Genomic DNA, 27,886 nt, shown 5'->3' with positions numbered 1-27,886 from the left:
GAGAGAGAGTGAGAGAGAGAGAGAGAGAGAGAGAGAGAGAGAGAGAGAAAGAAAGAAAGATGGAGAGAAAGACAGAGGCAGACAGACAGTCTTGTCCCAGTGTTGTTAGAGGAGAGTAGGTGTTTGATCAGTTGAGATTTTGTAGTTGGGATGTGTTACTTTTATGGGTGCATTAAAGTTGGTTGTTAATGTCGGTAGTGACTTCTGTCATATACATTTGATCAATAATTGACATCCTCCTTTCTTCTTCCTTTCTTGCCGTGCACGCTCCCTCCCCCCCCTCCAGGGGTAGTGATAGGAACACTGAAAGAGTCATATATATAGATGTATTAAAGCTTTGATATGCTCAAAAGTAGTTTGTGCCGTAATTATCATCCGGAGAACTTTTGAACTGAACTTGTGAGAGATGTAACATTTACGTGCCTTTCTCTCTTTGATTCATGCTCTGGTTTTGTCTTTCTCTATTCCCCTCTCACCACTTTCATTCCATCTCTTTTGTTTTATTTCCCTTTTTTTGTCTCTCACTTTCGTTTTCCCTATCTATATCTTTGACTTTATTTTGACTTTATTTTGTCATCCTCAATGATTTTATTTATACATGTGCTTTATTATGTGTTTTAAAACTAAACCAAATCACCCCCCCCGTCTCTCTCTCTTCAGGCCCTTTGACGACCACTCAGGTGACCAGCACCACTCCAGCCCGACCTTTCACCTCCAGTTCTAGCCCTGCTACCACCCGCCCCCTGGCCCCCACTTCTCACCCCATTGGCGCTATCAACAAGGGCCCTGACCTGCGGCCAATCACAGCCACCGTACCAGTCACCATGCGGCCTCCCCGCCCACCCGTCCAGGGCCCAGAGCCCCAGGTGTGTGAGTCCAGAGTGGCCAGAGGGGTGCAGTGGCCCTCCACCCAGAGAGGAGAGACTGTGGACCGTCCCTGTCCTAAAGGATCACTAGGTGGGGACTGACTATTACCGTGTTTCCTGTATGTATGAGTGTGTGGTTATTTGAGTTGGGGTGTGTGGTTGTGCGTGCATGTGTGTCTGTGGTTTTTGTTAGTTTTTTGTAGGCGCTCAAGTACACGTGTGAATATACAGTACATACATGTGCGTGTGTTTTTTTCTTCGTTTCTGTGTATTTCTGTGTGTGTGCGTGCACGTGTGTGTTTCCCAGTGTGTCTCTGTTTCCGTCTGTGTGTGTGTTTTCCAGTGTGTCTCTGTTTCAGTGTGTGTGTGTGTGTGTGTGTGTGTGTGTGTGTGTGTGTGTGTGTGTGTGTGTGTGTGTGTGTGTGTGTATGTGTGTGTGTATGTGTGTGTGTGTGTGTGTGTGTGTGTGTGTGTGTGTGTGTGTGTGTGTGTGTGTGTGTGTGTGTGTGTTTTCCAGTGTTTCAGTGTGTTTGTGCTGCAGCTCTTGTTTTTCCCCTGGCTGGCTGTGTTGTCTCCCCCTCTCCTCTCCTGTCCCACTGTTGGTCTCAGCAGCAGGCTGGGTCCCAGAGGACTCCCTCTACATGAAAGCCCGTCCTTCTCTCCTCTCCTCTCCAAATGAATGAGTCGTCTCACAGCGAAACAGGGATAGCCAAGTGAAAGTGTGGAATAATGAAATGAAAGACTGAACAAAACAGGATACACCTCCCTTCATGCTTCTATAACTCCAAACATGCAAGCATCAAATATCCCTCTCGAGTTCCAGAAAATAATAGAATATCTTTTACCACCACCCCCCTTCCATCTCTTCTTGCTTTTCTGTGTTCTCGCTTTCTCTCTTTCTCTCTCTCTCTATCTCTCTCTCTCTCTCTCTCTCTCTCTCTCTCTCTCTCTCTCTCTCTCTCTCTCTCTCTCTCTCTCGCTCTCTCTCTCTCTCTCTCTCTCTCATCTCTGACAACAACAGTAACGCTAAATTAGCAGCTGGCTTAATTGCCATGTCTTGGCAGAGATTTCAAACCCAATCTGCGCTAGATGGAGGAGAGGATGGAGCGGAGGGGGGGGGGGGGGGGGGGGGGGGGGGGGGGGGGGAGGGTACTTCTGCTCTGATTCCTCTGCTGCTGTGTTGTCTCTCTGTCTTCTCCCTTCTTCTGTCTTCCTCCCTCTCTCCTTTTCTCCCTCTCTTCTCCCTCTCTCCCTCTCTTCTCCCTCTCTCCCTCTCTCTTTTCCCCTCTCTCTCTCTCTCTCTTTCTCTTCTCCCCTCTCTCCCTCTCTCGTCTCCCTTCTTCTGTCTCCCTCTCTCCCTCTCTTCTCCCTCTCTCCTTCTCTTCTCCCCTCTCTTCTGTTGTTCCCTGTATGGAGCTGTTTGTGTAGCGGGGTAGTGGAAAGAGCCTTCGTTGGTTGATCCCAGTGTGTTGTCCTCTCTCTGAACTCTCCTAACTAAACAGAAAACTTAGCTGAAAACAAGGGGTGGCGGGAGGTCCCTCCCTTGAGGTGTTATTCTTGCAGATGAAAGACGATGCCTGATGGCGCCATCTTTGGTGTGTGTGTGAGTGGAGCGGTGTGTGTGTGTAGCGCACGTTTGTGTTAATTTGTGTTCCTTTAAAGCCATGTTCTTATAGCCAACTCATTTGAAAGCCTACCCCTCCCTTCTCGTTCTTTCTCTTTCTGTCCTACACCATTATTTAACCTTTCCACTTCTGCCCCATTTTCTCATACACACTTCCTCCTCCCTCCTCCCTCTCTTTTCTCTCCTCCGCCGAACCACTCAAAGTATTGCATATTTAAAGTTCATTTCATTTACTCTTTTTTATCTGTCGTACTCTTTGCCCTTTCCCTTTTCTCTTTTAAATCCATTTCTCTATAATTGCCCAATACCTAATGCTTATTATCTCTCCATCCCTCTCTTCCTCTCTCCATCCCTCTCTTCCTCCCTCCATCCCTCTCTTCCTCCCTCCATCCCTCTCTTCCTCCCTCCATCCCTCTCTTCCTCCCTCCATCCCTCTCTTCCTCCCTCCATCCCTCTCTTCCTCCCTCCATCCCTCTCTCCCTCCCTCCATCCCTCTCTTCCTCCCTCCATCCCTCTCTTCCTCCCTCCATCCCTCTCTTCCTCCCTCCATCCCTCTCTTCCTCCCTCCATCCCTCTCTTCCTCTCTCCATCCCTCTCTTCCTCCCTCCATCCCTCTCTTCCTCCCTCCATCCCTCTCTTCCTCCCTCCATCCCTCTCTTCCTCTCTCCATCCCTCTCTTCCTCCCTCCATCCCTCTCTTCCTCCCTCCATCCCTCTCTTCCTCCCTCCATCCCTTTCTCCCTTCCTCCCTCCATCCCTCTCTTCCTCCCTCCATCCCTCTCTCCCTCTCTCCATCCCTCTCTTCCTCCCTCCATCCCTCTCTTCCTCCCTCCATCCCTCTCTTCCTCTCTCCATCCCTCTCTTCCTCCCTCCACCCCTCTCTTCCTCCCTCCACCCCTCTCTTCCTCCCTCCATCCCTCTCTTCCTCTCTCCATCCCTCTCTTCCTCCCTCCATCCCTCTCTTCCTCCCTCCATCCCTCTCTTCCTCCCTCCATCCCTCTCTTCCTCCCTCCATCCCTCTCTCCCTTCCTCCATCCCTCTCTTCCTCCCTCCATCCCTCTCTTCCTCCCTCCATCCCTCTCTCCCTTCCTCCATCCCTCTCTTCCTCCCTCCATCCCTCTCTTCCTCCCTCCATCCCTCTCTTCCTCTCTCCATCCCTCTCTTCCTCCCTCCATCCCTCTCTTCCTCCCTCCATCCCTCTCTTCCTCCCTCCATCCCTCTCTTCCTCCCTCCATCCCTCTCTTCCTCCCTCCATCCCTTTCTCCCTTCCTCCCTCCACCCCTCTCTTCCTCCCTCCATCCCTTTCTCCCTTCCTCCCTCCATCCCTCTCTTCCTCCCTCCATCCCTCTCTTCCTCCCTCCATCCCTCTCTTCCTCCCTCCATCCCTCTCTCCCTTCCTCCATCCCTCTCTTCCTCCCTCCATCCCTCTCTTCCTCCCTCCATCCCTCTCCTCCCTCCATCCCTCTCCTCCCTCCATCCCTCTCCTCCCTCCATCCCTCTCCTCCCTCCATTCCTCTCCTCCCTCCATCCCTCTCCTCCCTCCATCCCTCTCTCCCTTCCTCCCTCCACCCCTCTCTTCCTCCCTCCCTCCATCCCTCTCTTCCTCCCTCCATCCCTCTCTTCCTCCCTCCATCCCTCTCTTCCTCCCTCCATCCCTTTCTCCCTTCCTCCCTCCACCCCTTTCTTCCTCCCTCCATCCCTTTCTCCCTTCCTCCCTGGCCCTCCCAGGCATCGCATCGTTCCAGTGCTTGGCGGCTCCGGTCATGTGGAACCCTCGGGGCCCTGACCTCAGTAACTGCACCTCTCCCTGGGTCAACCAGGTAGCCCAGAAGGTAAGACCTCCACCTCTACTAGTCCCTCTGTTGGGGGCCTCTGGCCCTGCCTCTGGCCCTGGATTTCTGTGTCCATATGCACACTGCCATTAGCATGTCTCCAAGGCTCTCCTGATTAAAACCCATCACCACCATATCACTAAGGTTTTCACTCATTAGAATGACTCATTTCAACTAGACCCATATTCAAATGCATCCACTCTTCATCCTCCACTTTCTATAGTTAGTCATATGGAAGGCCACTAAGGTCAAGATAATGGAAATGCTATTTTTATTGAGTATATTTAAAGTATATTTAAAGATAATTGAATTACAACTATTTTTATTGAGTATATTTAAAGTATATTTAAAGATAATTGAATTACAACTATTTTCATTGAGTATATTTAAAGTATATTTAAAGATATTTGAGTTATAGCTATTTTTATTGAGTGTATTTAAAGTATATTTAAAGAAAATTGAGTTACAACTATTTTATTGAGTATATTTAAAGTGCATTTTTATTTTTAAAAACGTGAGTCTACTCCGCACCCTCAACTTACCACTCTCAACCATCAGCAACCCCCAACACACACTCCTCTGTGTAGTACCCAGTGGTGGAAATGTGTGTCTCTCTGTGTGTAGATAAAGAGTGGTGAGAATGCTGCCAACATAGCTGGGGAGTTGGTGAACCACACACGGGGGCGGATCCACGCTGGTGATGTCAGCTCGTCAGTGCGTCTGATGGAACAGCTGCTGGACATACTGGATGCCCAGCTTCAGGCCCTGCGGCCCGGCAACAAGGAGTCAGCCGCACGCAACTACAACAAGGTAGAAGACACACACGTGCAAACACACACCACACACACACACACAGATAGATGTACACACACACAAAGTTGTACAAACACACACACACTCACACATAGACACATTCACACACACTCACAGACAAACTGAACTGGGTGTTTAAAAATGCACGCTAACAGACCCCTAGTGTATAACATCCCTCTAGACTTGCAGTTTGCCATTGTTTTGGTATTACAGTACCCTATAGAAGTGTACTGTAATGCTATTGTCCTCCCTCCTCTCAGCTCCAGAAGAGAGAGCGGACCTGTCGGGCTTACATCCAGGTAACTTCCCCTTTAATCCCCACACTTCAAATGGAGAATATCTTCTAGCCTACCAGTGTACTGACTACTGAGAATAATGTGGGAAACTTAACCTCTAGCCCATAGTAGACATATGTGTGTACTGTATAGGATTTCTTTAGGCTGAGATATATCATGTAATGTGTTCATAATCATTCTAGTTGCAGGTGGAGCACGGTGCAGCGGTGTGTGTGTGTGTATGTACGTATGTATGTATGCCTGTGTGTGTGTGTAAGCGTGCTGCGTGTGTGCGTGTACGTGTGCATGTGTCTGCATGCTGCGAGCGTGTGTGTGTGTGTGTGCGCTGTATGACGGATATCTCTCTGTGGATGCCTCCGTGAAATGTTTCTGTAATATTTCCTCAGGATGCTAGTTGCTTTGTAGTTTTCCCTCATGTTCATAGTATCTCTCTGAAATGTGGGGCGGAGTAATAGAAGTGGTAATAATGTTTCTGTGACATAACTCAGCTAGGTTTCACTGTAATGTTATTACTACAGTGATATATGTTGCTATATGAGCCTTGGCTGTGTACTGTTCAGTACAGTATGATATCTCTGGCTATGTGTAAGGGGTAACTTGATAGTATGAAATGATCCTGTGTGTGATATCATAGTATGTATGATGTATTTCTACATATGAATGATTTCTGTCATCCTGCAGCATATGTGTTCCTTAACCAGTCTGTTGTGCTTTGGAACAAAATACATACACATCTGCAGTGGTATACGATCTATGCAAAGTGTGCTGTGTTGTAGTGTGTCACTAGAGCGCCCTTGTTTAGCATTGGTTGTACTGTAGCTTATGAAGCAACACAGATGTAATACAGGATATGGTAAATATATATCATTAGAATGGTTTTAATAGGTTTAGTGTAAGGGGAAATGTATGGTGATTGTGTGAAGAGCATAGAAGTGCAGCTGTAATTCTCTCCCTTCCACTGCACAATGAAGAATAATCTATTGACCCTGTGCGTGTCATACAGGCCTGTATAGTACAAGAGAATCACACGATGAATCAAACATACAGGCCTGTATAGTACAAGAGAATCACACGATGAATCAAACATACAGGCCTGTATAGTACAAGAGAATCACACGATGAATCAAACATACAGGCCTGTATAGTACAAGAGAATCACACGATGAATCAAACATACAGGCCTGTATAGTACAAGAGAATCACACGATGAATCAAAGATACAGGCCTGTATAGTACAAGAGAATCACACGATGAATCAAACATACAGGCCTGTATAGTACAAGAGAATCACACGATGAATCAAACATACAGGCCTGTATAGTACAAGAGAATCACACGATGAATCAAACATACAGGCCTGTATAGTACAAGAGAATCACACGATGAATCAAACATACAGGCCTGTATAGTACAAGAGAATCACACGATGAATCAAACATACAGGCCTGTATAGTACAAGAGAATCACACGATGAATCAAACATACAGGCCTGTATAGTACAAGAGAATCACAGAGATGAATCAAACATACAGGCCTCTGTTATAAATTGGATAACAGGTCAAACGTCTACTATAAGAGTAGAGCAGCAGAAAATGTAATGTACAGCAGTAGCATGTGTAATGTAATGCAGTGTAATACAGCAGTGTGAACCTTAGCGCCCCCTCTGCGTTGCCAGGCGGTAGTGCAGACAGTGGACAACCTGCTGCGTACAGAGGCCCTGGAGTCGTGGCAGGACATGAACACTACGGAGCAGGCCCACACCGCCACCATGCTATTGGACGTCCTGGAGAAAGGAGCCTTTCTATTGGCCAACAACATGTACGGCAACCGCTTCACCGACCGGGCCCCCAATATCGGTAAGAAATAGGGGGAAATGGAAGCAGTGGGGTCATTGCATGTGTGTGATTAGTAATTGTAATTAGTAGCAATAGTAATTCCAGTAGGTGGATAGGTGTAGAGCAGGGCATGCTCAATATCCTGGAAAAGCAGAACAACTCTAACCCTTTGTTCCCACGTGCCTGTGTGTGTATCTTAGATCTGGAGGTGCACGTGTTGAACACAGAGATGGACCTTCAGGACCTGTCCTTTCCTCAGAACTACGTGAGCGACAGCACCATCCAGCTCTCCGCCTCCACCATCAAACAGTACAGCCGCAATGGTCAGTAACCTTATCACGGTCATCACATCACAGTCAAACCCTACAGCTCTCCCGTTCACTTCATGACCTGAGATATGGGCTCGGGGATCTCCCGTTCACTTCATGACCTGAGATATGGGCTCGGGGATCTCCCGGTCACTTCATTACCTGAGATATGGGCTCGGGGATCTCCCGTTCACTTCATGAACTGAGATATGGGCTCGGGGATCTCCCGTTCACTTCATGACCTGAGATATGGGCTCGGGGATCTCCCGGTCACTTCATGACCTGAGATATGGGCTCGGGGATCTCCCGTTCACTTCATGACCTGAGATATGGGCTCGGGGATCTCCCGTTCACTTCATGACCTGAGATATGGGCTCGGGGATCTCCCGTTCACTTCATGACCTGAGATATGGGCTCGGGGATCTCCCGTTCACTTCATGACCTGAGATATGGGCTCGGGGATCTCCCGGTCACTTCATGACCTGAGATATGGGCTCGGGGATCTCCCGTTCACTTCATGACCTGAGATATGGGCTCGGGGATCTCCCGTTCACTTCATGACCTGAGATATGGGCTCGGGGATCTCCCGTTCACTTCATGACCTGAGATATGTGCTCGGGGATCTCCCGTTCACTTCATGACCTGAGATATGGGCTCGGGGATCTCCCGTTCACTTCATGACCTGAGATATGGGCTCGGGGATCTCCCGTTCACTTCATGACCTGAGATATGGGCTCAGGAATCTCTCAGTCAATGTTCCCATTTGCATTTTCATGTGAGTCTAAAATAATCTGCATGCAGTTGACCAAGTTATTGTTTCATAATAACAGGCCAATCAGATTAATAAAAGCGCTGAGACCATTTCTTCCTTGATGGTTTCCTAACAGCACTCCTAATAGAATAGCTGGAGAGAAGTGTAGATGACTATCACCCACAGCCTGACAGAGCAATCTCAGCTCTCGCTCTCTCTCTCTCTCCCTTGCTCCGTCTCTCCACCATCTTATACCCCTCTCTCATCTCTTCTCCCGCTTCAAGCCCCCCTCCTCCTCCCCCTTCTCCTCCCTCCATTCCTCCTCACCCTTCCTCCAGTCCTCCACCCATCCCTCCCTCTCCCCCTTCTCTGTTTTCTGTCAGCGCTCGGCTCTGCAGTGGGAACCAGATTAGAATGATTGAAACAAACGCACATGAAAAATTCATATGGAATAATAGGAGATCTGTGAATGCTTGAGGGATGAATGTTCCATTGTCCTCTACATTAAATCTCCCCTCTTTCCCACCAGTCAAAATGAAACGGTTCTTACCATCATTCTAACCTTCACTAACTCTCTCTCTCCCTCTGTCACTCTGCCTCTCTCCCTTTCCTCCTTTCCCCCTTATTATTCCCCGTCCTCTCTTTCGCTATTTCTGTCTTCTTCTCTTTTTACTATTCCTCCTTTTCCTCTCCTTTACCTCTTTCTCTTTTCTCTCTCTCTCTCCTTCCCCCTTCCTTCTCATTTACCTCTTTATGTTCTATCTCTCTCTCTGACTCCCTCTCCTTCCCCCCTTCCCTCTCCTTTACCTCTTTATGTTCTATCTCTCTCTCTGACTCCCTCTCCTTCCCCCTTCCCTCTCCTTTACCTCTTTATGTTCTATCTCTCTCTCTGACTCCCTCTCCTTCCCCCCTTCCCTCTCCTTTACCTCTTTATGTTCTATCTCTCTCTCTGACTCCCTCTCCTTCCCCCCTTCCCTCTCCTTTACCTCTTTATGTTCTATCTCTCTCTCTGACTCCCTCTCTTTCCCACCTTCCCTCTCCTTTACCTCTTTATGTTCTATCTCTCTCTCTGACTCCCTCTCCTTCCCCCTTCCCTCTCCTTTACCTCTTTATGTTCTATCTCTCTCTCTGACTCCCTCTCCTTCCCCTCTTCCCTCTCCTTTACCTCTTTATGTTCTATCTCTCTCTCTCTGACTCCCTCTCCTTCCCCCTTCCCTCTCCTTTACCTCTTTATGTTCTATCTCTCTCTCTGACTCCCTCTCCTTCCCCCCTTCCCTCTCCTTTACCTCTTTATGTTCTATCTCTCTCTCTGACTCCCTCTCCTCCCCCCTTCCCTCTCCTTTACCTCTTTATGTTCTATCTCTCTCTCTGACTCCCTCTCCTTCCCCCCTTCCCTCTCCTTTACCTATTTATGTTCTATCTCTCTCTCTGACTCCCTCTCCTTCCCCCCTTCCCTCTCCTTTACCTCTTTATGTTCTATCTCTCTCTCTGACTCTCTCTCCTTCCCCTCTTCCCTCTCCTTTACCTCTTTATGTTCTATCTCTCTCTCTGACTCCCTCTCTTTCCCACCTTCCCTCTCCTTTACCTCTTTATGTTCTATCTCTCTCTCTGACTCCCTCTCCTTCCCACCTTCCCTCTCCTTTACCTCTTTATGTTCTATCTCTCTCTCTGACTCCCTCTCCTTCCCCTCTTCCCTCTCCTTTACCTCTTTATGTTCTATCTCTCTCTCTTTCCCACCTTCCCTCTCCTTTACCTCTTTATGTTCTATCTCTCTCTCTGACTCCCTCTCCTTCCCCCTTCCCTCTCCTTTACCTCTTTATGTTCTATCTCTCTCTCTGACTCCCTCTCCTTCCCCCCTTCCCTCTCCTTTACCTCTTTATGTTCTATCTCTCTCTGTCTGACTCTCTCTCCTTCCCCTCTTCCCTCTCCTTTACCTCTTTATGTTCTATCTCTCTCTCTGACTCCCTCTCCTTCCCCCCTTCCCTCTCCTTTACCTCTTTATGTTCTATCTCTCTCTGTCTGACTCTCTCTCCTTCCCACCTTCCCTCTCCTTTACCTCTTTATGTTCTATCTCTCTCTCTGACTCCCTCTCCTTCCCCCCTTCCCTCTCCTTTACCTCTTTATGTTCTATCTCTCTCTGTCTGACTCTCTCTCCTTCCCCCCTTCCCTCTCCTTTACCTCTTTATGTTCTATCTCTCTCTCTGACTCTCTCTCCTTCCCCTCTTCCCTCTCCTTTACCTCTTTATGTTCTATCTCTCTCTGTCTGACTCTCTCTCCTTCCCCCCTTCCCTCTCCTTTACCTCTTTATGTTCTATCTCTCTCTCTGACTCTCTCTCCTTCCCCTCTTCCCTCTCCTTTACCTCTTTATGTTCTATCTCTCTCTGTCTGACTCTCTCTCCTTCCCCCCTTCCCTCTCCTTTACCTCTTTATGTTCTATCTCTCTCTCTGACTCTCTCTCCTTCCCCTCTTCCCTCTCCTTTACCTCTTTATGTTCTATCTCTCTCTGTCTGACTCTCTCTCCTTCCCCCCTTCCCTCTCCTTTACCTCTTTATGTTCTATCTCTCTCTCTGACTCTCTCTCCTTCCCCTCTTCCCTCTCCTTTACCTCTTTATGTTCTATCTCTCTCTGTCTGACTCTCTCTCCTTCCCCCCTTCCCTCTCCTTTACCTCTTTATGTTCTATCTCTCTCTCTGACTCCCTCTCCTTCCCCTCTTCCCTCTCCTTTACCTCTTTATGTTCTATCTCTCTCTGTCTGACTCTCTCTCCTTATTATGCTCCCTTCACACACTATTTCTGTTTCTTTTTTCTCTTTTTCCTTTCCCTCTCTCATTTCCCCTCTCTATCTCTCTCTCTTCTTCTATCTGCCTCTCCCTGTCTCTCTCTCTGACCCTTTCGCTCTCTACCCGTCTCTCCCTGTCTCTCCCCATCTCTCATCTCTCCCCCTCCAGGCCAAGTCAAGGTAGTGTTTGTTCTTTATAAGAACTTGGGCTCCTTCCTGTCTACGGAGAACGCCACGGTGAAGATGGAGCTGGAGGCGGCACCGGGGGAGCGGGGCTTGGCGGTCAACTCCCACGTCATCGCCGCCTCCATCAATAAAGAGTCCAGCAGAGTGTTCCTCACTGAGCCGGTGGTGTTCACACTCAAACACTTACAGGTATACACTTACAGAAACATGTAATGTTATACGCTAACATACTTACAGAACAGCTCATAATAATGGCCGGAACATAGCAAATGGAATGGCATCAAACGCATGAAAACCATGTGTTTGATGTATTTGATACCATTCCACTCATTACGCTCCAGACATTACCATGAATCCATCCTCCCCAATTAAAGTGCCACCAACCTACTGTGACTCACACACATACAGTCCACAAACTCTCCCATACACACAATACACACCCATACACACAATACACTCCCATACACACAATACACTCCCATACACACAACACACTCCCATACACACAATACACTCCCATACACACAATACACTCCCATACACACAATACACACTCATACACAGTACATTCCCATACACAAAACACTCCCATGCACACAATACACTCCCATACACACAATACACTCCCCTACATACAATACACTCCCCTATATACAATACACATCCATACACATAATACACTCCCATACACACAATACACTCCCATACACACAATAAACACCCATACACACAATACACACCCATACACACAATACACACTCATACACAGTACATTCCCATACACAATACACTCCCATGCACACAATACACTCCCATGCACACAATACACTTCCATAAAAACACTACACTCCCATACACACAATACACTCCCATACACACAAAACACACCCATACACACAATACACTCCCATACACACAAAACACACCCATACACACAATACACACCCATACACAATCCATTCCCGTACACAATACACTCCCATATACACAATACATTCCCATACACAATACACTCCCATACACACAATATACACCCATACACAATACACTCCCATACACACAATATACACCCATACACAATACACTCTCATACACACAATACACTCCCATAAACACAATACACTCCAGTATACACACTTCACTCACAATACACTCCAATATACACACTACACTCACATAAAAATTACACTCACATACACTTGCATAAACCGAAATCTTACAAGATCGAATCCCCGAGCTAACAATTTTAAAATCTGCCGTTCTGTCCCTGAACAAGGCAGTTAACCCACTGTTCCTAGGCCATCATTGAAAATAAGAATTTGTTCTTAACTGGCTTGCCTAGTTAAATTAAGGTAAAATAAATAAACAAATAATAATAAATAAATAAACAAATTTACATTGACATAATGTACACATACTGGAGGTTAAACACTACACCACATACTGTACTGTAGTAGACAAACAAGCCCATACACATACTGTACTGTAGTAGACAAACAAGCCCATACACATACTGTACTGTAGTAGACTAACAAGCCCATACTGTACTGTAGTAGACTAACAAGCCCATACACATACTGTACTGTATTAGACTAACAAGCCCATACACATACTGTACTGTAGTAGACTAACAAGCCCATACACATACTGTACTGTAGTAGACAAACAAGCCCATACACATACTGTACTGTAGTAGACTAACAAGCCCATACACATACTGTACTGTAGTAGACTAACAAGCCCATACACATACTGTACTGTAGTAGACTAACAAGCCCATACACATACTGTACTGTAGTAGACTAACAAGCCCATACACATACTGTACTGTAGTAGACTAACAAGCCCATACACATACTGTACTGTATTAGACTAACAAGCCCATACACATACTGTACTGTAGTAGACTAACAAGCCCATACACATACTGTACTGTAGTAGACTAACAAGCCCATACACATACTGTACTGTAGTAGACTAACAAGCCCATACACATACTGTACTGTAGTAGACTAACAAGCCCATACACATATTGTACTGTATTAGACTAACAAGCCCATACACATACTGTACTGTAGTAGATTAACAAGCCCATACACATACTGTACTGTAGTAGACTAACAAGCCCATACACATACTGTACTGTAGTAGACTAACAAGCCCATACACATACTGTACTGTAGTAGACTAACAAGCCCATACACATACTGTACTGTAGTAGACTAACAAGCCCATACACATACTGTACTGTAGTAGACTAACAAGCCCATACACATACTGTACTGTATTAGACTAACAAGCCCATACACATACTGTACTGTAGTAGACTAACAAGCCCATACACATACTGTACTGTAGTAGATTAACAAGCCCATACACATACTGTACTGTAGTAGACTAACAAGCCCATACACATACTGTACTGTAGTGGACAAACAAGCCCATACACATATTGTACTGTATTAGACTAACAAGCCCATACACATACTGTACTGTAGTAGACTAACAAGCCCATACACATACTGTATACAGAGCATCAAACACTACGTCCCACACACTGTACACCCTGTTCTGTTACTGTACACATGCATTACAATATATTTCACCTCTCACCCTTTCTCTCTCTCTCCCACATATTTGCCAACTGTTTAAATAGGCTGTATTTTCTTTCCCTGTCATCTGCTTGTACTGTATATAAACATGTTTAAATGGATTGCAGCACTTTATGTTTGTTATTTATGTCTGTGTGTTGTTATAAAGCCTGCGACAGAACCATTTACCTTGGGTATCAATAAAGTTAATTAATTTTCATTTGAAATTACCCCCCCCCCCCCCCCCTCTCTCACTTTCTCCCTCCAGTTGGAGAACCACTACAGTCCCAACTGTTCGTTCTGGAATTACTCTGAGCGGTCGATGACAGGCCAGTGGTCGTCTCAGGGCTGTAGACTGCTGGACACCAACAGCACACACACCACCTGCTCCTGTTCCCACCTCACCAACTTTGCTGTGCTCATGGCCCACCACCAGCCTGATGTAGGTCCAGTGGATATTACACACACACACACACAGACAGACAGACACACAGGCACACACCAAGGTTATTATAGTAAATGAAAACCCGAAAATCATCAGCCGTCTCAATGTTGTTTTAGAGAATTTGGCAGTACGTCCTACGGGCCTCACAACCGCAGACCACGTGTTATCACGCCAGCCCAGGATCTCCACATCCGGCTATACTGAAACTGTTATCTTTGACTCCAAAACTAACTACAATAATAAAAACCATCAAGAATTATGTTCAGTTTTAGTAATTTGGGGGGTGAAATAGAATGGGGTTTTCAAGATTTTTTTATAGGGTTTTCAAGCTTCGGAACCTGGCGAGTCACGTTCAGATTGATAATTTAAAGGTAAACTCAGCGAGATGACGTTGCCATGAGCAGCACCACATATATTGGGCGCGTTTGAGTGGTAAGGCTAAATATACAGTGCCTTGCAAAAGTATTCATCCCCTTGGCGTTTTTCCTATTTTGTTGCATTACAACCTGTAATCTAAATTGATTTATATTTGGATTTCATTTAATGGACATACACAAAATAGTTCAAATTGGTGAAGTGAAATGAAAAAAATAACTTGTTTCAAAAAATTCCTAAAAATTTAAAACGGAAAAGTGGTGCGTGTATATGTATTCACCCCCTTTGCTATGAAGCCCCTAAATAAGATCTGGTGCAACCAATTACCTTCAGAAGTCACATCATTAGTTAAATAAAGTCCACCTGTGTGCAATCTAAGTGTCACATGATCTAAGAATATATACACCTGTTCTGAAAGGCCCCAGTGTCTGCAACTCCAGTAAGCAAGGGGCACCACCAAGCAAGCGGCACCATGAAGACTAAGGAGCTCTCCGAACAGGTCAGGGACAAAGTTGTGGACCATTAAATCCGTTATTAAAAAATGGAAAGAATATGGCACCACAACAAACCTGCCAAGAGAGGGCCGCCCACCAAAACTCACGGACCAGTCAAGGAGGGCATTAATCAGAGAGGCAACAAATAACCTCGAATGAGCTGCAAAGCTCCACAGCGGAGATTGGAGTATCTGTCCATAGGACCACTTTAAGCCCTACACTCCACAGAGCTGGGCTTTACGGAAGAGTGGCCAGAAAAAAAGCCATTGCTTTTTGGTGTTCGCCAAAAGGCATGTGGGAGACTTCCCAAACATATGCAAGAAGGTACTCTGGTCAGATGAGACTAAATTGAGATTTTTGGCCATCCAGGAAAATGCTATGTCTGGCTCAAACCCAACACCTCGCATCACCCCGAGAACCCCATCCCCACAGTGAAGCATGGTGGTGGCAGCATCATGCTGTGGCCATGTTTTTCATCAGCAGGGACTGGGAAACTGGTCAGAATTGAATGAATGATGGCTGGCGCTAAATACAGGGAAATTCTTGAGGGAAACCTGTTTCAGTCTTCCAGAGATTTGAAACTGGGACGGAGGTTCACCTTCCAGCAGGACAATGACTCTAAACATACTGCTAAAGCAACACTCGAGTGGTTTAAGGGGAAACATTTAAATGTCTTGGAATGGCCTAGTCAAAGCCCAGACCTCAATCCAATTGAGAATCTGTGGCATGACATGAATATTGCTGTACACCAGTGGAACCCTGGAGCAGTTTTGCTTTGAAGAATGGGCAAAAATCCCAGTGGCTAGATGTGCCAAGCTTATAGAGACATACCCCAAGCCACTTGCAGCTGTAATTGCTGCAAAAGGTGGCTCTACAAAGTATTGACTTTGGGGGAGTGAATAGTTATGCACGCTCAAGTTTTCTGTTTTTTTTCTTATTTCTTGTTTGTTTCACAATAAAAAATATTTTGCATCTTCAAAGTGGTAGGCATGTTGTGTAAATCAAATGACACAAATCTCCCAAAAATCTATTTTAATTCCAGGTTGTAAGGCAATATACTTTCGCAAGCCACTGTAAGTGCGTGTACATTGGACTATCAACTGGTGAGAGAGCCTCAAATATCACATTATATATAAACTCAGCAAAAAAAGACATCCCTTTTTCAAGGACCTTGTCTTTCAAAGAAAATTCGTTGTTCAAAGAACCATAAACAACTAATGAACATGCACATGTGGAACGGTCGTTAAGACACTAACAGCTTACAGACGGTAGGCAATTAGGGTTACAGTTATGAAAACGTAGGACACTACTACTGACTCTGAAAAATACCAAAAGAAAGATGCCGTGAACGTGCCTTAGGCATGCTGCAAGAAGGCATGAGGATTACAGATGTGGCCAGGGAAATAAATTGAAATGTCTGTACTGTGAGACGCCTAAGACAGCGCTACAGGGGGACAGGACTGACAGCTGATCGTCCTCACAGTGGCAGACCACGTGTAACAACACCTGCACAGGATTGGTACATCCAAACATCACATCTGCGGGACAGGTACAGGATGGCAACAACAACTGCCCTAGTTACACCAGGAACACACAATCCCTCCATCAGTGCTCAGACTGTCCGCAATAGGCTGAGAGAGGCTGGACTGAGGGCTTGTAGGCCTGTTGTAAGGCAGGTCCTCACCAGACATCACCGGCAACAACGTCGCCTATGGGCACAAACCCACTGTCGCTGGACCAGAAAGGACTGGCAGAAAGTGCTCTTCACTGGCGAGTCGCGGTTTTGTCTCACCAGGGGGCGATGTTCGGAATCGCGTTTATCATCGAAGGAATGAGCATTACACCGAGGCCTGTACTCTGGAGCGGGACCGATTTGGAGGTGGAGGGTCCGTCGTGGTCTGGGGCGGTGTGTCACAGCATCATCGGACTGAGCTTGTTGTCATTGCAGGCAATCTCAACGCTGTGCGTTACAGGGAAGACTGACATTCCTGTTTTGCAGGAAATCACGCACAGAACGAGCAGTATGGCTGGTGGCATTGTCATGCTGGAGGGTCATGTCAGGATGAGCCTGCAGGAAGGGTACTACATGAGGGAGGAGGATGTGTTCTGCCATGGCCACCGAAGAGCCCGGATCTCAATTGCATTGAGCAAGTCTGGGACCTGTTGGATCGGAGGGTGAGGGCTAGGGACATTCCCCCCAGAAATGTCCGGGAACTTGCAGGTGCCTTGGTGGAAGAGTGGGGTAACATCTCACAGCAAGAACTGGCAAATCTTGTGCAGTCCATGAGGAGAAGATGCACTGCAGTACTTATTGCAGCTGGTGGCCACACCAGATGCTGACTGTTACTTTTGATTTTGACCCCCCTTTGTTCAGGGACACATTATTCAATTTCTGTTAGTCACATGTCTGTGGAACTTGTTCAGTTTATGTATCAGTTGTTGAATCTTGTTATGTTCATACAAATATTTACACATCTTAAGTTTGCTGAAAATAAACGCAGTTGACAGTGAGAGGACGTTTATTTTTTTTTGCTGAATTTACATATACAGTATGTGAATCACGGCACAGTGTGTTCCTGTTTCAGTCATGTCTTTGGTCACTTCTCGTGGGTCAAACAAAAACACAATAATGATTGGTTGACAATAGAGCCTCCTACAATGCAGGCAATGGCTACAGGATGAAGTTGATGAAGAGCAAATGTAGAAACTTGAAGTTGATCTGCACTGTATGTTTGTTAGCTAGCTAGCCATCCAATTGTAGAGGAATTATTCCATTCATTTTTCAAAGTAACTGCCAATATGCCAACATTCTATTCAAACAATGCAGTCAATCCACATCGATAAACTTGCTGAAATCAGTTGCTGATGGAACATTGAGGGTTTATTAAATAGCCCCTCTAGTAATTTAACAGGATCTCTATGACACAGCACATATTGATGGCCGTCACTAGATAACACACCCACAGTCATAATTATGACTAAACTCCACCCATTCCTACAATATCCCCACCCATTTCTACAATTTCTCAAAACAGGAAGTAAAAGCAGGAAGTAAAAACAAGAAATTCATAGACATAGCTATGCTTGCAAGGACTGACCATGCATGATATCCAAATGATAGTTTTAACCATGTTTTTTATGCTATACATTGTTTGTTTACATTTACTTTGTTTACATTTACTTTGTTTACAAACAGAATAAACAAGCTTATCTTTGAAGTCCTGATGGGGTACGACAGTTGAACTAAGCTCATTTATAAGTAATATTCTTCAAGAATCAATGGGTGCATGTCATTAATTTACAAGGCAAAAAATGTATGTAGCAACTGCTGATTTCCCCTTTAAACTAAATAAAAACTAGTCAAGTGAATGTGAAACTAACTGAAACTAAACTGAATTTGAAACAATATTCTTCAAACTAATAGATATAAAAACGAATATAAAAACACTAAACTATAATAACCATGCACACACACGTACACACAAACACACACATGCATGTAAACACACACACACTTACTCAAACTACTCTCTCTTTCTCCTTCCATCTCTCTCTCTCTCTCTCTTTATTTCTCCCTCCCACGCACTCACACTTACAAATTCATGTCCTGCAACTCTGACTGACATTCACTTGAATGTGACTGTCATGTATTTTTTCAGGATGTCTCGTCTCCTTGCCTCTACATTTTAGCTGAATGTGAATACATTTCCAAATATAAACTCTCACTCTCACCCTCCTTGTCTTTCTCATTGTCTCCCATCATTCCTACCTCCCATCCCTTTCCTCCCTATATCTGTCTCCCCTCACCTCTCCTCTTCCTCTTCTCCCCCACCCTATTCCTCCCTTTCCATCACCACCATCCCTCTCTCCACAGTACCCTGGGAGGATGCACGAGTTGATCCTGTTTGTTATCACCTGGGTGGGCATAGTGATCAGCCTGGTGTGCCTGGCTATCTGCATCTCTACCTTTTGCTTCCTGAGGGGCCTGCAGACCGATCGCAACACCATCCACAAGAACCTCTGCATCAACCTCTTCATCGCAGAGCTCCTCTTCCTTATCGGCATCGACAAGACCCAGTACCACGTAAGTAGGGGAGGGGAGAGGGAGAGAGGGACATGTAGCCTGGTTCCAGATCTGTTTGTGCTGTCTTGTTAAGTCATAAAGACATTGTCATGTGGCATGTGAAATAACTGATCTGGAGCCAGGCTAGGGGACAAGTGCCTCGTACATGGAACACCTAATACAGGACAGAGAGACGTCTGTCTCGCACTTGGAACACCATCAGACAGACTAAAGGGGAAGTGATTTTCATTATGGACCATGAGAATGAAAAGGTCCACCATTATAGGGCTTGAATGACCCTATGCTGTCCTTTTCTGAATCTTACTCACCTTCCTTTGCTATTTTCCCTTTCTCTTTCACTCCTTTTCACCCCTCTAAATTTTTTATTTTATTTTACTCTCCTTCTCATTCTTTCTCTCTCTCACTCCCTGACCTCCCTCTGTCTCCCTCTGTCTCCTTCTCTCTCTGTCTCTCAGATTGCCTGTCCGATCTTTGCTGGGCTGCTTCACTTCTTCTTCCTGGCTGCATTCTCCTGGATGTGTCTGGAGGGGGTGCAGCTCTATCTGTTGCTGGTGGAGGTGTTTGAGAGCGAGTACTCCCGCAAGAAGTACTACTACCTGTGTGGCTACTGCTTCCCAGCTCTGGTGGTGGGCATCTCGGCAGCCATAGACTACCGGAGCTATGGGACCAAGAAAGCGTACGTGTGAAGCAGTCCCTTTTCACCTGTAGATTGAGAGACAGGATTATGCTAGTTTAGAGTGCCTAGACTATTCCCCTAACAGGGAATGTAATATGGAGTGTAGTGTGAAGAGGATTGTTCTCTTCGTTGCCTTCCCCCCATGGACAAGGGTTTTGAACAGAGTTAGCCGAAGCCTGCTGATTAGCTTCTATAAGATATCCTCCGAGACGGGATGAGTGTGTGTGTGATTTGTGTGTGTGATGTGTGTGTGTGTGTGCATGGGTGCATGTGTGCGAGTGTGACTGTGATATTTGAATCTTTTCCTTTGTCCCATGTCTAGGTGCTGGTTGCGGGTGGATAACTACTTCATCTGGAGCTTCATTGGCCCTGTTTCTTTTGTTATTATGGTACAGTCATTCATTATGATGCTATTATGACCAACTGTATTACATTCTTTTTCATTCAGGCTACTTACTTATTTACTTAATCCTCTTAGTTCCTGGAGGAACATAGGGCCTGTACTAAAGGCTAACTTCACAAATATTACAACCATTTAAGACCAGAGTGTGTTCTAGGATTCCACTGAATGTGTTGTAAAGGTGTGTAACCTTTGACCTTTCCCCCCCAGCTGAACCTGGTGTTCCTCATGATCACCGTGCACAAGATGACCCGCAACTCCTCTGCCCTAAAACCTGACTCCAGTCGCCTCGACAACATCAAGTGAGTCCCTCTCAGCAGAGGTTAGGGGTCAGTGAAGCCTCCCAGGTCATGTGATTAGGGCATTTCCTGTATCAGTGAGACATGGGTTGGAAATCTGAAAAAATGAAGAAAAAGCAGAATAATGTTTGTCATATTGTCCAGACTGGTTACATAGTAAATGTAAATCCAGGACACTTAAATTAGTATATATGTTACGTTTGGTATGGTTACATAAGACAGAAGGTTACTTAAGGCAAAAACAAAAGTAGGGTGGTTGGTCGGGGTTGATGGGTGGACAAATAACATAAACGTCTAGAAACCCAAAGGTTGAGTGTTTGAATCTCATCATGGACAACTTTAGCTAATTAGAAACTTTACAACTAGTTACTACTTTTTAGCTACATTGCAACTACTTAGCATGTTAGCTAACCCTTCCCCTAACCTTAACCTTAACCCTTTTAGTTAACCCTTCACCTAACCCTAACCTTAACCCTTTTAGCTAACCCTAACCTTAACCCTTTTAACTAACCCTAACCTTAACCCTTTAACCTAACTCCTATCCTTAACCATAAATCCTTAACCTTAAATCCTAACCTCAAGAGCTAGCCACCTAGCTAACGTTAGCAACAACAAATAGGAATTCATAACATATACGTTTTGAAATGATGGAGATCCACAAATGAAAACATACCATACGAGACGTAACATATCATACTAAATTTAGTTTCTCAAATTTACGTACAGTATAATACGAAATGCTCTGAGACCACGTTGTATTGTCATAACAATGAGTCATTTTCAAAGCAGATATTTCAGATAGTAGGTTCAAAGCCGGTACAGTTGAGATACATGCATCTTAAGGCAAAACAGCCATGCTGGGTAGCGGGTTGGCTGGGGTCTGTGTGAGTGGTTTCATTGTGATGCTAAGCTAACATTAGCATGCCCTCTCCTCCCCAGGTCATGGGCTATTGGGGCCATCGCCCTGCTCTTCCTGCTTGGTCTGACCTGGTCCTTCGGCCTCCTCTTCATCAACGAGAACACGGTCATCATGGCCTACCTCTTCACCACCTTCAACGCCTTCCAGGGCATGTTCATCTTCATCTTCCACTGCGCCCTGCAGAAAAAGGTAACTCAAACACTCACATATCTAAAAGTGACCTTTTCTATTGAGTAAACTAAGCATAACATTTAAATAGACATGATGGAATATAATTACAATCTGCAGCCTGATTTATGTTGTTACTTTCCCTTAATAATTCCTGTGAGAAGGAGGTGATTATTTAACCACATTTTAATTAAACAGGGTAATTATGCACGGTACATCACTAGGTGCACTATTCAGAGCTCTATCTATTTGAAATGTTAATTTGCTCAAAGCATGTATGTCTTTGCGTGATGAAAATCTTGCCCTAAAAGGTCTGAGTCCGTATGTTCAGAATGAAAAATCCATAAATGTATAATTCTTGTGTCATTTATATGTCTAGGCTACATTGAGGTTTTTCTTTAGCTGTTTTAGGCTATCTGGCATTAGCCTTAGGGCCTAACTGTACATGCACCAATAGCCTACATGCCAATCGGAAAATTATTTTGGGAACAGGTAGAAAAAGTTAACTTTGACCCACGGAGGCAAAAAGAACAATGTCAGAGTTTAATTCAAGAGAAAAGCTTTGAAATGGAGAGTTGAAAATAAAGAGAAGGGAGGGACAGAAAAGTACTGATTGTGAAAGATTTGAAGTGGTAATAGAGGATGGTAGCAGTGCTGCTATGTTATGTGTGATGATTGTGAGCCACTATACAAATTCAACAGTCACAAGATGGGGACTTCAGACAGGCCTATGGCACGAGAAGGGAACTGTAGCCTAGTGTTCAGAAGGGTTAAATGGAAACGGAAATACGGACACTATAACCTCTCACATAGTCTTAATATTAACTCCTGCAGAATTAAGCATTTCTTGTAGTAAAATGATACACCAAATGTAGGCTACATTTTGATTCTGGAACAGGAGTGGAGAAATATGATTTCTTTCAGCATCTTGAGAGAATGCGAATGTGCAGTTAGATACTGTCTGTAAAGGTGCTCTCTTTATCAACATCATAAAAGCTGATAGTATTTCAACCACATAAAATATGCATCCAAGCCGAACTGAAATCTTAACAGAAACATGTTGGATCGTTTTCACAGCTTTACAACCGGTCAAACTGATGTAATTTGGAAATGTACTTTATTTTTTTTGTTATTCCATTTTCTCCCCGGTCCCTAAACATCTTTCCTCCACGAAAGAAGCAGAGATGACAGAGAAAACTTTAGTCTACCAATATTAACTAGATTGAAGGATTCATTCTATCAATTTATGATCTTATTCTGGTGAACAATGGTTTATTTAGTCTTCTAAGGCAACATATAATGACAGAAGAGAAGCTGCATGTATCTAATTATAGACAAGATGACTAACTAATAGCCTACCAAAATGTCGAAAATTATAAGCAGAAACATATCTAAATCAAACAACAACAAAAAGTCTTGCACCCTCTGTCAAAAAATCGTTCCACCGTCTCTGACTGTAGCCTACAGCACATTTTCTATGTTAGCAGGTTAGGGTCCGGTGCAGATTTTCACTTTATCACATATAGTTTTGCGGTTGAGGATGGGTTATTAGCAATTATGGGCAGGTGCAGGTGAATAAACAGCAGACCCGCGCACCACTAGTGTGTATGTATGCGAGTCTACTGCTTACATGTGTGTGTCTAAGCCATGTTTGCCCTCTCTATCCATGCAGGTCCATAAGGAGTACAGTAAGTGTCTGCGTCACTCGTACTGCTGCAGCCGTACCTCCACCACCAGCTCCCACGGCTCCCTGAAGAACTCTGCCCTGCGTGCCAACAACCGCTACTACACTGGCAACCAGGCCCGCCACGCTGCCGCACACAGACAAGTCAGTGAACGGACATACACACACGCACAGACACAACCGCACACACACCACAAACACATACACACCACACACACACACACACGTGCACGCATGCATACACGCACAGACTCTAAAGGACTACATGGGTGCACACACAGGCCACATGCCATACACAAACCCACAGATTACGGGTACACGCACCAATCTACAGAGTGTAGGCCTGTCCCATACCTAATTCTCTTTGACAAAACTCCAAACACACACACACAATACACTCTCAGTCTACAGTTGACATACCGGCTATCACACGCTTCACAAATCTAATCAGAAACCTTCATCTCTATTTGGATCTACCACGTCTCAATCTGATGTTGTTTATCTGTGTGTATTAACTTGTTTATGTTAGTATGCCTGCTGCGTGAGCTTATTTACTTCATGTATCTCTGGTAGCATGTATGCGTTTGCTTAGTAGTTTTAGACAGATCCATGCAAGCTTGGCAATGTTCCAGCCTCACATAGTTACAATATCATATCATATTGTTTATTCCTGTCTATCTATCTGTCTGTCTGTCTTGTTAATTCCTGTCTGTCTATCTATCTGTCTGTCTGTCTTGTTTTGTTTCACTGTGTGCTTCTCTTCTCCGGCGTTCCAGAGTCGGATCCGCAGGATGTGGAACGACACGGTTCGGAAGCAGACGGAATCTTCCTTCATGGCGGGAGACATCAACAGTACTCCTTCACTCAACCGTGGTGAGACTCCCCACCCCCTTAACCCCCCTCTAACACCCCTGCTGTCCCCCTCTCCAATCACGCACACCTCTATGGCAGGCTCATCAGAACTGACAGACAGACAGACAGGCAGAACGAAGTAGGAGCACCACTGAGTCTACTGTCAGAGACAGAGAGCGAGGAAGAGGAGCCAGTGTACATTGACACGAGCAATAGCCTGAGCAGCCGGTGGCATACCGTCGCCGTGGCAGCCATCGTCATGGGGATCAGAATTATCTGTGAGGGAGGGAAGAGTTGATGATGACAAAGAGGTAGTCGCTAAATCAACCGTCACTCTTTATGTTAATTTCATCCATTTTGTTTTTAATGAACTGATTAGCGTACGAGCTGGCTGGGGGTAATTAGTCTTATTGAAGAGAGTGACAGGAACAAGTGAGGGAGGGGGTGCGAGGAGAGGAGGAGAGAGTAAGAAGAGAGGAGGGGAGGGGAAGGAGTTTCGCTTTCCTGGAACTGACATCACAGAGAAAAAATTATACACTGAGTATACCAAACATTAGAAACACTTAGAAACACCTAGAAACATTAGAAACACCTAATATCCACTCTACAGGGTGTAGAAAGCATTCCACAGGGATGCTGTCCCATGTTGACTCCAAAGCTTTCCACCGTTGTGTCAAGTTGGCTGGATGTTCATTGGGTGGTGGACCATTCTTGATAAACACGGCAAACTGTTGAGCGTGAAAAGCGTTGCAGTTCTTGACACAAACCGGTGCGCCTGGCACATGCTACCATACCCCATACACAATCCATGTCTCAAGGCTTAAAAATCCTTCTTTAACCTGTCTCCTCTCCTTCATCTACACTGATTGAAGTGGATTTAACAAGTGACATCAATACGCTTTCACCTGGATTCACCTGGTCAGTCTGTCATGGAAAGAGCAGGTGTTCTTAATGTTTTGTTTACTCAGTTTATAGGGAAAGAGGAAGGAGGAATTGAGGGATAGAGGAAGCTGGGATAAAGAGAGGAGGAGGGATAGGTGAAGGACGGATAGAGGAGCGATAGAGCTAGAGGGAGAAACGCTAAACAAAGGCGCTGCCAAGTGCGAAGTCCTTTCTTTTCCCGAGCGTTTGAGAAAAGTTTGTCGTTGTTGGCAGAAAGCGAAAGATGGCCGCTCCATTCGAGAGACAGAGAGAAAGAACGAGAGAGCGAGAAATAAAGAGAAGGAGAGACGCTATCATGGAGCAATAATTAAATGGGACGAATCTCGACGAGAGCCGCTGTCTTCGTTGTTATCGCTGGCATCTCTTATCTCTTTGATTTCCCCACTTAACTTCTTTATCAACTTGTTTCTCTTCAGACAATAGTGATCTGTCCAGGAGACAAGGCGTGATGAGGCTTCCTCCTCTCTGAATGAAGCTCCCCAGCTTCCCAGTGCCTGCCCTACTTTCTCTCTCCAACACTTAAAAGTTGTTGTTTTTAAATTGTCGACAGGATATTCTTCCGAGGTGTTTCTGGACAGCTAATCCTGAGTAATTTGGTGTGGAGAGAGACAGGGACGAGATAGAGAGAGAGAGAGAGAGAGAGAGAGAGAATGAGAGAGGGGATAAAAGAGTGACTGTGCGCGTGAGGTGGAGAGCAAGAGAAAGAATTGGAGAGTGAGTGAATGAGTTGATGGGTGAACGAACTAACAAAGAAATGAAAGAATGTGAGTGTTTTAGTGTGAAATTCTCTCTGTGAATTTCTGTCTTTCTCATTGTCTCTGTGATGAATGGTTTGGTTGAGACCTGATGGTTGCACTTCGCCTTAGACCACTCTCCGTCATGCTGTCCTATTTTTAATTTCATGGCATTTCTATTCGACCGCCTGGGGCTGAAGCCATACATGGGCATTACAGAACATTCTCAATGTTCCATTTCTTTGAATTATATTTGTCTAAAGGTGGCATTCGCATTTCACTGTGAAATGAACTGTGTTTCAATGACTGCACTCTCTGACTACGTAATGATATGCATTAGTATTCCCCCTTCGACTACGTTGTAAGATACAGAACAATATTCCAAATGGCAACGCTGCCTGCAAACAGCACCTTTCCGCTGGAAATGTATTTTACTCAAAGGTTACAATAGCAAGGTAAAAACATTCAGGGGTGTACTGTAAAAGGCATTACCCTGTAGAACATTACTGTGATATACATATCCCTATCGATTTGAATATGAATTTAACATATTTTTGAATAACTTGTCAATGGCCTGTATTACTATATATAATGTTAATTATGTATTATGTATAATATTCATTATGTATTATATTTTGAGACATTGTTATCACATTTATACAGTGCCTCTAATTATATTGTCTGTTATATTTTTGTATTATCATATCAAATGTTGTTAATATACCAAAACAAACCTAAAAAGATGTTTATGGTAGAGTAGATGTTTATGGTAAAATCGATGTTTATGGTAAAGTAGATGTTTGTGGTAAAATCGATGTTTATGGTAAAGTAGATGTTTGTGGTAAAGTAGATGTTTATGGTAAAGTAGATGTTTGTGGTAAAGTAGATGTTTATAGTAAAGTAAATGTTTATGGTAAAGTAGATGTTTATGGTAAAGTAGATGTTTATGGTTAAGTAGATGTTTATGGTAAAATCGATGTTTATGGCTAAGTAGATGTTTATGGTAAAATAGATGTTTATAGTAAAGTAAATGTTTATGGTAAAGTAGATGTATATGGTAAAGTAGATGTTTATGGTAAAGTAGATGTTTATGGTAAAGTAGATGTTTATGGTAAATATATGTTTATGGTAAAATAGATGTTTATGGCTAAGTAGATGTTTATGGTAAAGTAGATGTTTATGGTAAAGTAGATGTTTATGGTAAAATAGATGTTTATGGTAAATAGATGTATATGGTAAAGTAGATGTTTATGGTAAAGTAGATGTATATGGTAAAATAGATGTTTATGGTAAATAGATGTATATGGTAAAGTAGATGTTTATGGTAAAGTAGATGTTTATGGTAAAATAGATGTTTATGGTAAAATAGATGTTTATGGTAAGTAGATGTTTATGGTAAAATAGATGTTTATGGTAAAATAGATGTTTATGGTAAATAGATGTATATGGTAAAGTAGATGTTTATGGTAAAGTAGATGTTTATAGTAAAGTAGATATTTATGGTAAAGTAGATGTTTATGGTAAAGTAGATGTTTATGGTAAATATATGTTTATGGTAAAATAGATGTTTATGGTAAATATATGTTTATGGTTAAGTAGATGTTTATGGTAAAGTAGATGTTTACGGTAAAGTAGATGTTTATGGTAAAGTAGATGTTTATGGTAAAGTAGATGTTTATGGTAAATAGATGTATATGGTAAAATAGATGTTTATGGTAAAGTAGATGTTTATGGTAAATATATGTTTATGGTAAAATAGATGTTTATAGTAAAGTAAATGTTTATGGTAAAGTAAATGTTTATGGTAAAGTAGATGTTTATGGCTAAGTAGATGTTTATGGTAAAGTAGATGTTTATGGTAAAGTAAATGTTTATGGCTAAGTAGATGTTTATGGTAAAGTAAATGTTTATGGTAAAGTAGATGTATATGGTAAA

The 27,886-nt window shown here is 44.1% G+C and overlaps 1 protein-coding gene across 1 annotated transcript in view; it reads left to right on the top strand.

Annotated features, from left to right (window-relative positions):
* adgrl1a (adhesion G protein-coupled receptor L1a) overlaps window positions 1–27,886 on the top strand; it is a 100,292-nt gene that overhangs the window by 61,741 nt on the left and 10,665 nt on the right. Inside the window, exons 8-22 of the mRNA XM_038988659.1 lie at window positions 661–957; window positions 4,218–4,321; window positions 4,946–5,131; window positions 5,395–5,433; window positions 7,106–7,286; window positions 7,466–7,588; window positions 11,272–11,477; window positions 14,148–14,321; window positions 19,068–19,277; window positions 19,733–19,953; window positions 20,276–20,342; window positions 20,564–20,655; window positions 21,592–21,760; window positions 23,412–23,540; window positions 24,200–24,296. Coding sequence (XP_038844587.1) covers window positions 661–957; window positions 4,218–4,321; window positions 4,946–5,131; window positions 5,395–5,433; window positions 7,106–7,286; window positions 7,466–7,588; window positions 11,272–11,477; window positions 14,148–14,321; window positions 19,068–19,277; window positions 19,733–19,953; window positions 20,276–20,342; window positions 20,564–20,655; window positions 21,592–21,760; window positions 23,412–23,540; window positions 24,200–24,296 — 2,295 coding nt within the window. The remainder of the gene's footprint in view (window positions 1–660; window positions 958–4,217; window positions 4,322–4,945; window positions 5,132–5,394; window positions 5,434–7,105; window positions 7,287–7,465; window positions 7,589–11,271; window positions 11,478–14,147; window positions 14,322–19,067; window positions 19,278–19,732; window positions 19,954–20,275; window positions 20,343–20,563; window positions 20,656–21,591; window positions 21,761–23,411; window positions 23,541–24,199; window positions 24,297–27,886) is intronic.

This window comes from Salvelinus namaycush, chromosome 3 (assembly GCF_016432855.1).
Source record: "Salvelinus namaycush isolate Seneca chromosome 3, SaNama_1.0, whole genome shotgun sequence".
NCBI classification, from domain to species: domain Eukaryota; kingdom Metazoa; phylum Chordata; class Actinopteri; order Salmoniformes; family Salmonidae; genus Salvelinus; species Salvelinus namaycush.
The sequence above is the reverse complement of the archived record's forward strand: the minus strand, read 5'-3'. Positions and strand labels throughout refer to the sequence as shown.